General features: G+C 39.3%; 1 protein-coding gene across 2 annotated transcripts in view; it reads right to left on the bottom strand.

Moving 5' to 3' along the window:
- The window catches only part of tm2d1 (TM2 domain containing 1), a 54,244-nt gene extending 42,930 nt beyond the window's left edge, over nt 1-11,314 (bottom strand). The window contains exons 1-4 of one of the 2 annotated variants that reach the window (XM_073063057.1): nt 11,164-11,314; nt 10,363-10,436; nt 4,170-4,278; nt 467-558 (exon numbers count right to left, since the gene is read on the bottom strand). In XM_073063057.1, coding sequence (XP_072919158.1) covers nt 467-558; nt 4,170-4,278; nt 10,363-10,436; nt 11,164-11,291 — 403 coding nt within the window. In that variant the 5' untranslated portion in view covers nt 11,292-11,314. The remainder of the gene's footprint in view (nt 1-466; nt 559-4,169; nt 4,279-10,362; nt 10,437-11,163) is intronic. The other variant, XM_073063058.1, reaches the window with a different exon arrangement.
- Between the last annotated feature and the right edge of the window lie 1,831 nt (nt 11,315-13,145).

Below are 13,145 nucleotides of genomic sequence, written 5' to 3'. Positions count from 1 at the left end.
GGTGCTGGGGAGTAGGTACAGAGGAGATGTCAGCAGTAAGCTTTTTTTAAAAAAAACGCAGAGAGTGGTGAGTGCGTGGAATGGGCTGCCGGCAACGGTGGTGGAGGTGGATACGATAGGGTCTTTTAAGAGACTTTTAGATAGGTACATGGAGCTTAGTAAAATAGAGGGCTATAGGTAAGCCCAGTAATTTCTAAGGTAGGGACATGTTCGGCACAACTTTGTGGGCCAAAGGGCCTGTATTGTGCTGTAGGTTTTCTATATTTCTAAACAATCATATCCAGAAATGTCATTACAAAATTGCAAATATAATGAAAAAAAGTGGTGCAATTGAATTGATTGCTTGGTTTGTGTAAACATATTGTCATTTAAATAGATAAGTTTAAATGTTCATAGCAATAACAGCAATTTCATGTATTAAAAACCAGCACCAATTTATACTATTCAAAATATGGATGATCCTTACCCAAAGCAGGATACCCCAAGTAGAATCTGTCTGCTCCCAGCCATCCAAGAAATAAGGAAAGAGCCACTGCCACCTTATAAGAATAACCAGTCCTTAAAGTAAAATAACAAAATAGAAATTACTGGACTTGACTGACAACCTTATATCAAGTAATAAAATCTAGAAATGGTCCTCCCTATGGCAGCATCTATGGGGAAATAGATACAGAAAAAGTACACTATTTTCCCCAATAGATGCTGCCTGGCCTGTTGAGTTCTTCAAGCATTTTGTGTGTCTTGCTCAGATTTCCAGCATCTGCAGATATCTCTTGTTTATGGTCTTCCATATGTCCTAATTTTTAATATAAATAGGCCTTCAGTTTAAAAAGAGGTGACAATACATCACAGTGCATTAGAACACCAGGATACAGTGCTATAACTTACAAGAGAAAATATGCAGATACTGGAAATCCAAGCAACACACAGAAAATGCTGGAGGAACTCAGCAGGCCAGGCAGCATTTATGGAACAAGAGGACAATTGATGTTTTACTCGGCCTGAAATGTCGATGGTACTCTTTTCCACAGATGCCAAGTTCCTCCAGCATTTTGTGAGTGGTACTATAACGTGATCAGGATATGGATCGCATTCAGATTTCCAAATACTAGATTCCTAATTTCAACCACCATACCATTACAGCTTATCATGGATCCAAGTGTGCATTAAGGGACTTTAACCATAAAACTCTTTTATAACACATCAGATGGAGCAGTATTTTAACATCTTTTCCATTCTTGTTATAGGAATTTAGGTTGAGGTTCAGTGTTGAAGTCAATGCTCAGGGAAAATCAAAGTTTGTAAGGAGACATTTGAAGACAATAGCAACTACAGAAATTAGTAACGGTTAAATAGATGGTATCATTAAAAACAACACGTTCGATTTAGCAAAATTAGAAGCCTGAGTGCTTGTCTAATGCTTGTTTGCTGGAGCTCTAAGTATGTTAACCAATCTTAATAGGAGTTAAAATGTTAACAGACCAGAAGTTGAGGCCTTATTTAAATGTCTCAGATCTGCTTTTACCAGCTCACAACTCATTTCAGACTTCACCATTTTAGTAATTAAAAGAGACCATTCGATTTGGAGCAAGTTAGCTTCAATCTTCTCATGTACATCCAGCATATCTAAACATTGTACAGTTATTTTTGTTATTCCATACATCTTTTCACTATTCTATTATCAATAAATCAGAGTTTCTAAGTTTCAGGATACTTTAATTGACTCTAGCCAAGATGCTAGGAGGAATCCTCCATACATTTTTCCAGTTGTATTCCATAGAGTGAAATAAATTCAGTCAAACATCATCCATCTCCCAATCAGTAAAGCACTACAACATAATACTGATCACATGTTTTGGAAGTATCGATCAGTGGCAAAAGATATGATTTGTTAACAAGTTGACCATCTTCTAAGGTGGCTTTAAGCAAACTCCTAAAATATAGCAAGTGATGTATTCTACCTGAGACTTCAAGGTATCTTTGAGTGAGCAAAACTTTTTAAAACTGATATTATTTTATCCATCAAATACAATTCCACACTTAGCTATTCCGTCCAAAATTCCAGTATTGATGGCTTTCTAAATGATAACATAGTAATTCTCATCAGTTACTGTCTTCCTCACAATTTAAGTTTAAGCAGTTATTTATTCCAGATTAACCTTTCTCACATCAATGATGTATTCAACAGTATAGCGGTGAATTACTGACTTGTACCATGGAGACCCAAGCTGAAAATCCAAGAATGAGTATGAATCTTATCCAGGTTGCTGGAAAATTTAAATTAAGTTGGAAAATAAACAGTTTATTTTCCAGGTTGCTGGAAAATAAACCTGGAATTACAAATCTGGTATCAGTAATGAGAACATGAAACAGTGGGACCATATGAAAACCCAGATGGTTAACTAATATTCTTTGGAGAAGGAAAACCACGTTTACTCATTCTGGCACACATGCAACAGCATAACTTAAGTATTCACTATGATTGAATCTTAAGTATTCTCCAAAATAGGCTTGTCACCAAAAAGGAATTTAAATTTGGCTTTGCCAACAATTCCCATATTTCATATACAAATTCAAAACATATTATATATATTCATCTACAAAGGCAACTAACAAATTGTTTCAATTACGCAGATTGAGGAAGACACTATTCTGCTTTGGAAGGATAAACTTGCTAAAAGTGGACCTCTGGGCAAGCTACTGCTTGTGCCAGACAAGAACCAGGACAAAATACTAAGGGCCACTGATTCCAAGATAATAATTTTTTAAAATTTCATATTTTTGAGCAACACCCACAAAAAATGCTGGTGGAACGCAGCAGGCCAGGCAGCATCTATAAGGAGAAGCACTGTAGACGTTTCAGGCTGACACCCTTCGTCTCGGCCCAAAATGTCGACAGTGCTTCTCCCTATAGATGCTGCCTGGCCTGCTGTGTTCCACCAGCATTTTGTGCGTGTGTTGCTTGAATTTCCAGCATCTGCAGATTTCCTCTTGTTTGCATATTTTTGTCCTTCTTTGCATGCTTTATGCCTTGAGGTAAGGTGGGGAACATATTAAAATGATGCAGAGACATCATAGATTTTAACAAGATGGATGGACCAATATGTGTAACCTGGTTTCATTTTACTATGTTGCACATTCTTCCTGATTGCCAAGATTCACCAATTCTCCAACTTACGGTAATCAAATGCTGAAACACTGACACCAGTGGTCAACCTCTGCACTCTCTTCACACAGGCTTCAGCATTTGAGTGCTTCCTTTTTCTTCTAGAATTTCACAATATATACAAAGTGTGATTTTAGCCATGGAGTTCTAAATGACTTTGGATGTAATGTATTTGACTGCAGTCTTTACCACAAACTATAGATATATAAGTGAAACAGTGTTCTGTTCCTAAATATTGGTATTCAAATGTACACTTGTAGTGTGTGCCCCCATTTATCACTCTCTAGCCTGTCTCCACCTCCAATCTCCCTTCCTGCCAGTTTGTTCCATGTGCCTTTTTTTCTTTATCTGCTTTGACTTGTCACACTCTGTCCATCTTCTAACTCTGCTACCTCCTCCCTCTCAACTAGTACTACCCATCAACATTCGCCCCCTCCCCAGTCCAGCTATCAGATAATGGCGTGTATGATCCCTCCGTCGCTCTTCTTCATACCATTTATCTTCACCCTCTTCTCTAAGTCCTGATGCAGGTTTTTGAACTGACAGTCAACAACTCCTACTCCCCAACTCCCTATTGCCCTATTGGTGCTGAATGATCTGCTGAGTTCCTTCAGTAGTTTATTTTGTGCTCCATGTTCCAGCATCTGTGGTCTCGTCTCTTCCTTGTTCAAAAACTAAATGATCATTCTGAAACTGATCCCTAGTAGAACCTCACTACTTGTCAAGTTTCTCAGCGTTTAAAAATAATTCATTGAACGACAGCACTGTAGCAAGCCATTTAGCCTACAAATTCATTTTTCTCTCATACAAACCAAAATATTGCAAACTTGAACATTCCTCCGTAATTATCTGACAAAACTATTTTACAATTTAGTTGTAGAATTACTAGGTTGTACATCAACACAAAGCTTTTGATGCTTTAAAACCAATGTTTTAATATGTAGTGAAGAAATATCTTATTTTAACTGCATGGCACAATGAAAAAAAAATCTGAAATACTTACACATTACGACATGGAATAGGCTTATAGAAACCAATTTCCTTTCCACTGAAAGTGCTCACAATGTTATTATGATTTCTGCAGGTGATGTTAGGTGCTGGAATACAAGGAACTAACAATATAATAAAAAGGTTAATTAGGGATAATTTTACTTTACATCATTAACAGAATTTAAGACCTGTAATTTTTGCTCAGTCTTAACCATTAATGCTTATCAAAAATATGTGAAAATTGACTTATTTAATACAGCTGCTTCCCAGATTATAAATGCCTGAACTTGTGTCTCAAATGCTCATTCATACATACAAGTTCAGATGAACACCAGCTGCTGCCTGGTGGGAATACGGTCTTTCTACATGCCTTCTCTTCCCAACACTAGGTTCAAGAAACACTAGATATTGGAATGGTTCTGGAAGACTGGAAAATCACAAATGTCACTCCACTCTTCAAGAAGGAAGAGAGGCAGACGAAAGGAAACGGTAGGCCTCTGCGGTTGGGAAAATGCTGGAGTTGATTATTAAGGATGAGGACTCAGGGCACTTGTTGACACAGGATAAAATAGGGTGTAGTCAGCATGGTTTCCTCAATGGAAAATCTTGCCTGACAAATCTATTGGAATTGTTTTAAGAAATAACAAGCAGAATAGACAAAGGAGGATAGGTTGACATTGTGTACTTGGATTTTCACTAGACATTTGACAAGGTGCCACATGAGGCTATTTAACAAGCTATGAGCCCATGGTATTACAGGAAAGATTCTAACATGGATAAAGAACTGACTCATTGGCATAGGAGGAAAAGAGCGGGAATAAAGGGAGCCTTTTCAGGCTGGCTGCCAGTGACTAGTGGTATTCCAACAGGGGTCTCTATTGGGACCGATTCTTTTCACCTTATATGTCAATGATTTGGATGATGGAATTGACGACTTTGTTGAAAGGTTTGCAGATGATATGAAGATAGGAGGCGTAGGTAGCTTTGAGGAAGTAGAGAGGCTACAGAAGGATTTAGACAGATTAGGAAAATTAGGCAAAGAAATGGCAGATGGAATACAGTGTCAGGAAGTGTATGGTCATGCACTTTGGTGGAGGAAATGGAAAGGGTTGACTATATTCTAAATGGAGAGAAAATATTTTTAAAAAAACTGAGGTGCAAAGGGACTTGGGAGTCCTTGTGCAGGATTCTCTACAGGTTAATTTGCAGGTTGACTCAGTGACAATGAAGGCAAATGCAATGTTAGCATTCATTTCAAGAGGACTATAATATAAAAACAAGGATATTAGGTTGAAACATTATCAAGTATCGGTGAGGCCTCATTTGGTTTTGGTGAGCAGTTTTGCCCCCTTATCTTAGAAAGGATGTGCTAAAACTGGAGAGGGTTCAAAGGAGATTCACAAAAATAAATCATATTAAGAGTGTATGATGGCTCTGGTCTTGTATTCACTAGAATTCAGAAGAATGAGGGGTGACCTCATTGAAACCTACTGAATGGTGAAAGATCTTGATTGAGTGGATGTAGAGAGGATGTTTCATCTGGTGGGATAGTCTAAGACCAGAAGACGCAGGTCAGAATAGAGGGTGTCCTTTGAGAACGGAGATGAGGAGGAATTTCTTCAGCCAGAGTCATGTACCTGTGAAATTCTTTGCCACAGTCAGCTGTGGAGACCAAGTCTTATAAGTATATTTAAAAGAGGTTGACAGATACTTGATTGGTCAGGGCATGAAGGGATATGGAAAGAAGGCAGTAGACTGGTGTTGAGAGGAAAATTGGATCAGCCATGATGTAATGGCGGAGCAGGCTTGATTGGCCAAATGGCCTAATTCTGTCCTATATCTTATGGTGTTTTGCTGAGCAGACTCACTCACTGAGTCAGTGAGGCTGGCTGTGAAATTTACACTCTTGGAGTCTACAAACATTTCAACAATCGGGACTTATGCTTCATGTTTCATGGTAGTATACCAAATTTTAACATCTTATGTACAGTACATAAAAGAAATATGGATACAAGCTTGGTCAGAGATAAAATTTCAGAAGGGCTCTTCGGAGAGAAGATAGCAGTGGAAAGAGGGGAGCTATTGGCGAGAGAATTTCCAAAGCACAAGCTTTAGCAGGATGGGACAACTGTCAATGGTACAGTGATGAAATCCGCATCAGCAGCAATAGTGAGGTGGAGGAGGTGGCATCACCACATAAATTCAGGAGGGAGCTGCAGCAGGCGGATGGTTGGCAATGGTGTTGAGGAGAGGAGAGGAGGACCTACCTGTGAGAGTCTAGCCCCTTATGGAAAAAAAGCAACAGAGTGCAGGTGACACTACATTTTAGCAAGTGACACACAGCAGGTTTAGCACTAGGCTGACCTCAATTGTGCAGTTTGGAAGTAACATCTCCACCTCACTGACAATCAACACCGACATACCCCAGGGATGTGTGTTCAGCCCACTGCTCTACTCTCTTTACACCCACGACTGTGGCTAGGCATAGTTCAAGTGCCACCTATAAATTTGCTGATGATACATCCATAGTTGGCAGAATCTCAGATGGCGATGAGAGGGCAAGATATATCAGCTAGTTGAGTTGTTCCACAGCAAACAACCTTGCACTCAATGTCAGTCAGACTGAAGAGCTGATTGTGGACTTCAGAAAGGGCAAGATGAGGAAACACAAACCAATCCTCAGAGGGATCAGAAGTGGAGAGAGTGAGCAATTTCAAGTTCCTGGGTGTCAGTATCTCTGAGGACCCAACCTGGTCCCAAAATGTCGACGCAGCTATAAATATTAAAGCTAGCCATTAATATTGAAGAGGATACCAAAAGTTTCTTCAGATACAGAAAGTGTCAAAGAGAGGCGAGAGTAGATATCAGATCGTTGGTAAATTCTGCTGGAGAGGTCGTAATGGAGGACATCAAAATGGTGGACAAAGTGAATAAGTATTTTGCCTTGGTCTTCACAGTGGACGACACTTGCAGTATGGCGGAAGTTCCAGATGTCGAGGGCATGAAGAGTGTGAAGTTACTGTAACTAGAGAGAAGGTTCTTAGGCAACTGAAAGGTCTGAAGGTAGATAAATCACCTGGACCAGATGGTGTATTCCCCAGGATTATTAAAGAGTTGGTGAAGAGATTGTGGAGGCATTTGTAATGATCTTTCAATAATCACAAGATTCTGGGATGGTTCCAGATGACTGGAAAATTGCTAATGTCACTCCACTCTTCAAGAAGGGAGAGGAACTGAAGAAAGGGAACTATAGACCAGTTAGTCTGACCTCAGTGGTTGGGAAAATGTTGGAGTCGATTATTAAGGATGAGGTCTCAGGGTACTTGGAGGCACATGATAAAATAGGCCATCGTCAGCATGCTTTCCTCAAGGGAAAATCTTGCCTGACAAACCTGATGGAATTCTTTGAAGTAATGAGCAGGATACACAAAGGAGAATTGGTTGATGTTGTGCACTTTGATTTTCAGAAGGTCTTTGACAAGGTGCCACACGAGGCTGCTTAATAAGCTGCAAGCCCATGGTATTAATGGAAAGATTCTAGCATCGATAAAGCAGTGGCTGATTGGCAGGAGGCAAGGAGTGGGAATAAAGGGATCCTTTTCTGGCTGGTTGCTGGTGACAAGTGGTGTTCCACAGGGGTCTGTGATGGGACTGATTATTTTTATGTTATACTGTATGTCAGTGATTTGGATGGTGGAATTGATGGTTTTGTTGTAAAGTTTGCAAAGGATATGAAAATAGATGGAGGGGCAGTTAGTTTTGAGGAAATAGAGAGGTTAGAAAAGAACTGATTAGGAGAATAGGCAAAGAAGTGGCAGATCGAATACAGTGTAGTGAGCACATGATCATTTACTTTGGTAGAGGAAATGAAAGGGCTGCCTATTTCTAAATGGAGAGAAAATACAAAAACTGAGGCACAAAAGGACTTGGGAATCATTTTGCAGGATTCCCAAAAGGTAATTTGCAGGTTGAGTCTGTGGTGAGGAAGGCAAATGCAATGTTAGCATTCATTTCAGAAGGACTGAATATAAAAGCAAGGATGTAATGTTGAGACTTAATAAAGCATTGGTGAGGCCTTACTTAGACACTACGCAATTGTGGTCCTCTTAGAAAGGATGTGCTGTAACTGGAGAGGATTCAAAGGAGATTCATGAAAATGATTCCAGGATTGAATGGCTTATATGAAAAGTGTTTGATGGCTCTGGGCCACTATTTGCTGGAATTTCAGAAGAATGAGTGTTGACCACATTAAAAACGATCAAAGATGGTAGCGCGATATTGATACACAGCAGCCTCTCTGGACTCTGGATTGGGGATTACCAAATGTTATGTGGATTTTCTGGTGTAGTCTGTTTTGTCGTGAGCTTTTTTGTGATATCATTCTGGAGAATGTTGTCATTTTTTAACTGCATTGCATTTGTGGTTTCTAAATGACAATAAACTGAATCTGAATCTGAATAGCCTTGATAGAGTGGATATGGAGAGGCTGTTTCCTATGGTGGGCATGTTTAAGACCAGAGGACACAGCCTCAGAATAGAGGGACATCCTTTTAGAATGAAGATGAGGAGGTATATCTTTATCCAGAGAGTGGTGAATCTGTGGAATTTGTTCCCACAAGCAGAGGTTGATGGATTCTTAATTTGTCAAGGCATGAAGGGATATGCGGTGAAGTTATGAGACTGGGGCTCATAATGGATTAGCAATGATGAAATAGTGGAACAGACTTGATGGGCTAAATGACCTAATACTTACGGTCTTGTGGACTTCGAATGAGTCGACTTATTAACTTGAATGAGTTTTTTTTTTAAAGGAGGTGATGAAAGCATTTAATGAAGGAACAGCTGTAAATATTGTCTACATGAATTTTAGTAAGGCATTTGACAAGTGACAAGGTATGTCATGGAGGTTCATCCAAAAGATTAAGGTGCAGAGGATCAATGTAGCACTAGTGCTTGGCTGAGCTGTACTGAATCCTGTTTATGATATACAGACATAAAAATGACTTGATGAAACAGAAGGTTGGATTAGTAAGTTTGTAGACAATACAAAAATTGGTAGTTTTGTAGATCGTGTACAATACTCAAAGGACGCAGCAGGATATAGTTCAATTGCAGATATGGACAGAAAAATTGCAGTGGGAGTTTAATGTACAAAGACCATGTATAAAGTCCACTGTTAGTGACGAGGCTCTTCACAGTATTGATGTGCAGAGAGATCTTAGGGTCCAAGTCCACAACTGATAGTGGTGACATAGGTTGATAGGGTGGTAAAGAATGCATTTGGCACACTTTGACAGAGCATATGGTCTTCAACCGTACAGCATGCTTGCCTTTAATAGAGAAACTGAGTTCAAGAGTCGAGAAGTAACATCGTTTAAATTATAAAGCTCTGGTTAGGCTGCATCTGCAGTATTGATCCTTCAACTAAGGCAGGCCACCATACTATACACCTTCCTAACCACCCTATCAACTTGCACAGCGACTCTGAGGGATCTATGGATGTGGACACCAAAATCCCTCTGTTCCTCAACACTGCTGAGAATCCTGCCATTAACTCTGTACTTTGTCTTCAAGATCAACCTTCCAAATGTCACTTTACTGGATTGAACTGCATCTGCCACTTCTCAGCCCAGCTGTGCATCCTGCCAATGTCCTGTTGTAACCTATTACAACCTCTGCACTATCCACTACTCCACCAACATTCATGTTATCTGTAAATTTACTGCACAACTCTTCCATTTCTTCATCCAAGTCATTTATAAAAATCACAAAAAGCAAGGGATCCAGAAAAGATTCCTGTGGAACACCACTGGGACTTCTGGAGAGAATATGCTTTACCTACTACCCATCCTCTGCTTTCTGTGGGTAAACTAATTCCAAATCCATGCAGCTAAGTTTCCTCGGATCCTATGCCTCCAGGCTTTGCTGAATAAATCTATCAAGAGGAACCTGTCTAACTCATTTCTAAAACCCTTTTAAACATCTCTTGCTCTACTTCGATCAAATTGTTTTGTGATATTCCCAATGAATTCAATCCAGCTCATGAGGCACGACCTGCCCCCCATAAAGTCATACTAGTGATCCTTAATCAGACTAATCCCTATTCAAGGGAAGCAATGTTGGCATCTTTGTTGAAAGCAAAAATTGTCATATGATGTCCTTTGAATTTGAATTGTCCTATTATAGTTAATTTAAAAAAGACGTACCAGAGGCAGTATTATTTGTGCAGTTTTCTGGCTCTTGCGTTATGTCACTTATCTTGGGAGCATCACAGATATATCTACAGCAACAAAGGTTAAGGGACCTTTCTTGTTTTTACAAATTCTGTACAAACATAGTTATATATTATGTTTTTAATCATTTATATTTCAAGTTCCTCACTGTTATAACAAAGCTATTGTTTAAACTATTTTCAAATGGTTTAATAGCATTGTTTACATATTTATATATTAACTTAATACCTAATATGCTCAGCAGAAAGAAACCTACACAATTCCATACCAAAAAACACTCAATTTACTACCGAACTTGGTGTATTAGTAAATTTCGGTACAACACATATTGCAATAAGAAAGATTGCTATGTTAAAATTATGGTCGCCTTAACCTTGCTGGTTGCAGTTAGTAAGGGAAAGCATTAAAGCTCGGTATAAAAGTTATGCAACGCGACATCGTATTTATTACACATACACACTATTATCGTATAATAGAGCTGAAGCATTCGGAATCTTTTAGTCCCTCTTGTTTATATATAGTGTTTTTTTTACTACGACCAGTTTACTTGCAGATTACGGAAAATAAACGCATTCTAAGTGCCATATTTTATAAGAAAATCTTATTCAGTAGTGTCTCTCCGGCTCCTTAAGCAGAATCAGCCGAGAACAGAACCTGATCATGGAAAGAATAAGCAACTTGTTCCTACTTGCGACTTTCAACAAAAACACCGAAACTGCTTGTCCCGACAAACAATTTACCCAAAACAAAAAATTATGATAATATAAAGGATATTGCCCAAGTCGCAGTTCCTCGCATTTTTCGACATCAACAGAAAGAACATTCAACAAAAAAGGACACAGGAAGACAGCCGACAGCCACACTGACCACCGTTCCCTGGGCAACGCCATCTTGAACATCATCACGTGACCGCCAAGCGGAAGCTCGTTGGGGATTTGCCCCCAGAACACACTTCGGTTCGGAAGGTTATTGAGCTAGATTACGGAACCGGCTGCTGTTTCTTTACGGTCCCTCCCAACCGAAAATTACTTAATTCCACCACCATTCTGAGTTGGCTGGTAGGGCTAGTGAAAGACACTAGGTCAGTGGGGGGGGGGCGCTCATGATTTCTGTTATTTTTGTTTCTCAATGCCACTCCAAAAGCTCTTCTTCATTTTGGGTTGTCGAGTTATAAGATTCCTGCCTGTCCGTGCGAATGTTACACTTTTTTCCCCAAGGAGGTGTTGAAATCATTGACTAATAATTAAATAATAATAAAATCCTTGCATAATAAAACAATGGAGGGTTATGCGGTGTGTAGGAGGGAAGGGTTGGATTGATTGTGGAACAGGCTTTTAAGTCAACACAACATTGTGGCAGAAGGGTTTATTTTATATGTTTAATTTCTGAAGTCAACCTGGTAACCTTTGCCATGAAGGAGCTTGGAACAGAGTGTTGGCAGCTGGATCTGGGAGGACGTGGAGTGCTAATTGGATTCAACTGGTTATATTAGATCTTCAGTGTTAGGGATGTTGGCTTGGAACCATTGGTCATTTGACCTTTCAGTGGATTTGGAGGATCTTGCAGAGATAGCACAGGTGGTATGACTTTAGAAGCTTGAGGTCCCTGTATAAATCAAAAGTGTACAGGAGGGCAGGGTTCACGGCTGTCAAGTAAATCTCTAGCTACGTATTGGATTCAAGGTCTTAATCTTTGAATATGCCCGTAGAGGGCTTTAAGTTGTGCTGGCACTGTTGTTGTGTGAACAAAGTCACCAGAGAGAAGCTCTGGTAGGTATGAAGCAGACTCTATTTGACAAAATCCACTGGACAACAAATTTTTTCAAAAGTGTTGCTTCCTCAGAATTTTTTTTGTTTATGATAGACTGCTTGAAGATGAACACAAATATAATTTCAGATTACTTATATCACATAGGGATTTGGAGAAACAACAAATTAACTTTTTATTGAATATAATGTGTTTAATTGCTTAATGGTGCTGATGCTTTGCAATAGTTCAACTAAGTTAAAAATATTTTGTTAATGATTTTCATTTGTACTCAGTGTCTGAGGCTTCTCACTTAAGTGTCCAACAATAATTTGCCAGCATTGATGGATTTCACTTGCCCTGGTATCTTTTCTCCATGACCGCAATGTCCTGGTGAAATCTTTCACCATGCTCGTCACTAACAGCACCAAGATTTCAGACATCCCACTCTGCAAAAACTCATTTCAGGGAGGTAGCACCCCCCCCCCCCCCCCGGTCAATCTCCAAGGGTGTATGTCATTTGATTATGAAAGAAGACAACAATTTATTTGATCACATATTGAAACTATATTCCTTGTTGAGTATTTTGTTGGCAGTCTCAATGGTAATACTGTAGCTAAATGCCAATGCAAATAGCTTTACTATTTTGCAAACTTTCCTTGTACTGTGATGTGGCTTGCCTGGCAGATTTGAGCATTTTGCCAGAAGTCTCAACCTCATAGCACTCTCTGTCAATGAATTTGTTAATTTTGCAAGACATCAAGTGTTTTGTGAGACAGCTGACTTCTGAATTCTGTCTTAATGTCATGCACCATCTGAATGCCCTTTCTAAATCACAATTAGAATTTGGGTTTGCTAATGAACGAATGACACCTGTTAAGCTCACCTCAACATGTCTTTTACAGTCATTTAACCCACCATGGGCAATAGAAAAGTCACTGTTGCAAACAGTGCAGCGAGCAACACTGTCATTATTTTTTTACCCCTATTAAGCAGGGGTACACTTTAGT

Source organism: Hemitrygon akajei, chromosome 12, assembly GCF_048418815.1.
Source record: "Hemitrygon akajei chromosome 12, sHemAka1.3, whole genome shotgun sequence".
Taxonomy (NCBI): domain Eukaryota; kingdom Metazoa; phylum Chordata; class Chondrichthyes; order Myliobatiformes; family Dasyatidae; genus Hemitrygon; species Hemitrygon akajei.
Note: the sequence above shows the minus strand (reverse complement) of the source record. Positions and strands in the feature narration are given on the sequence as shown.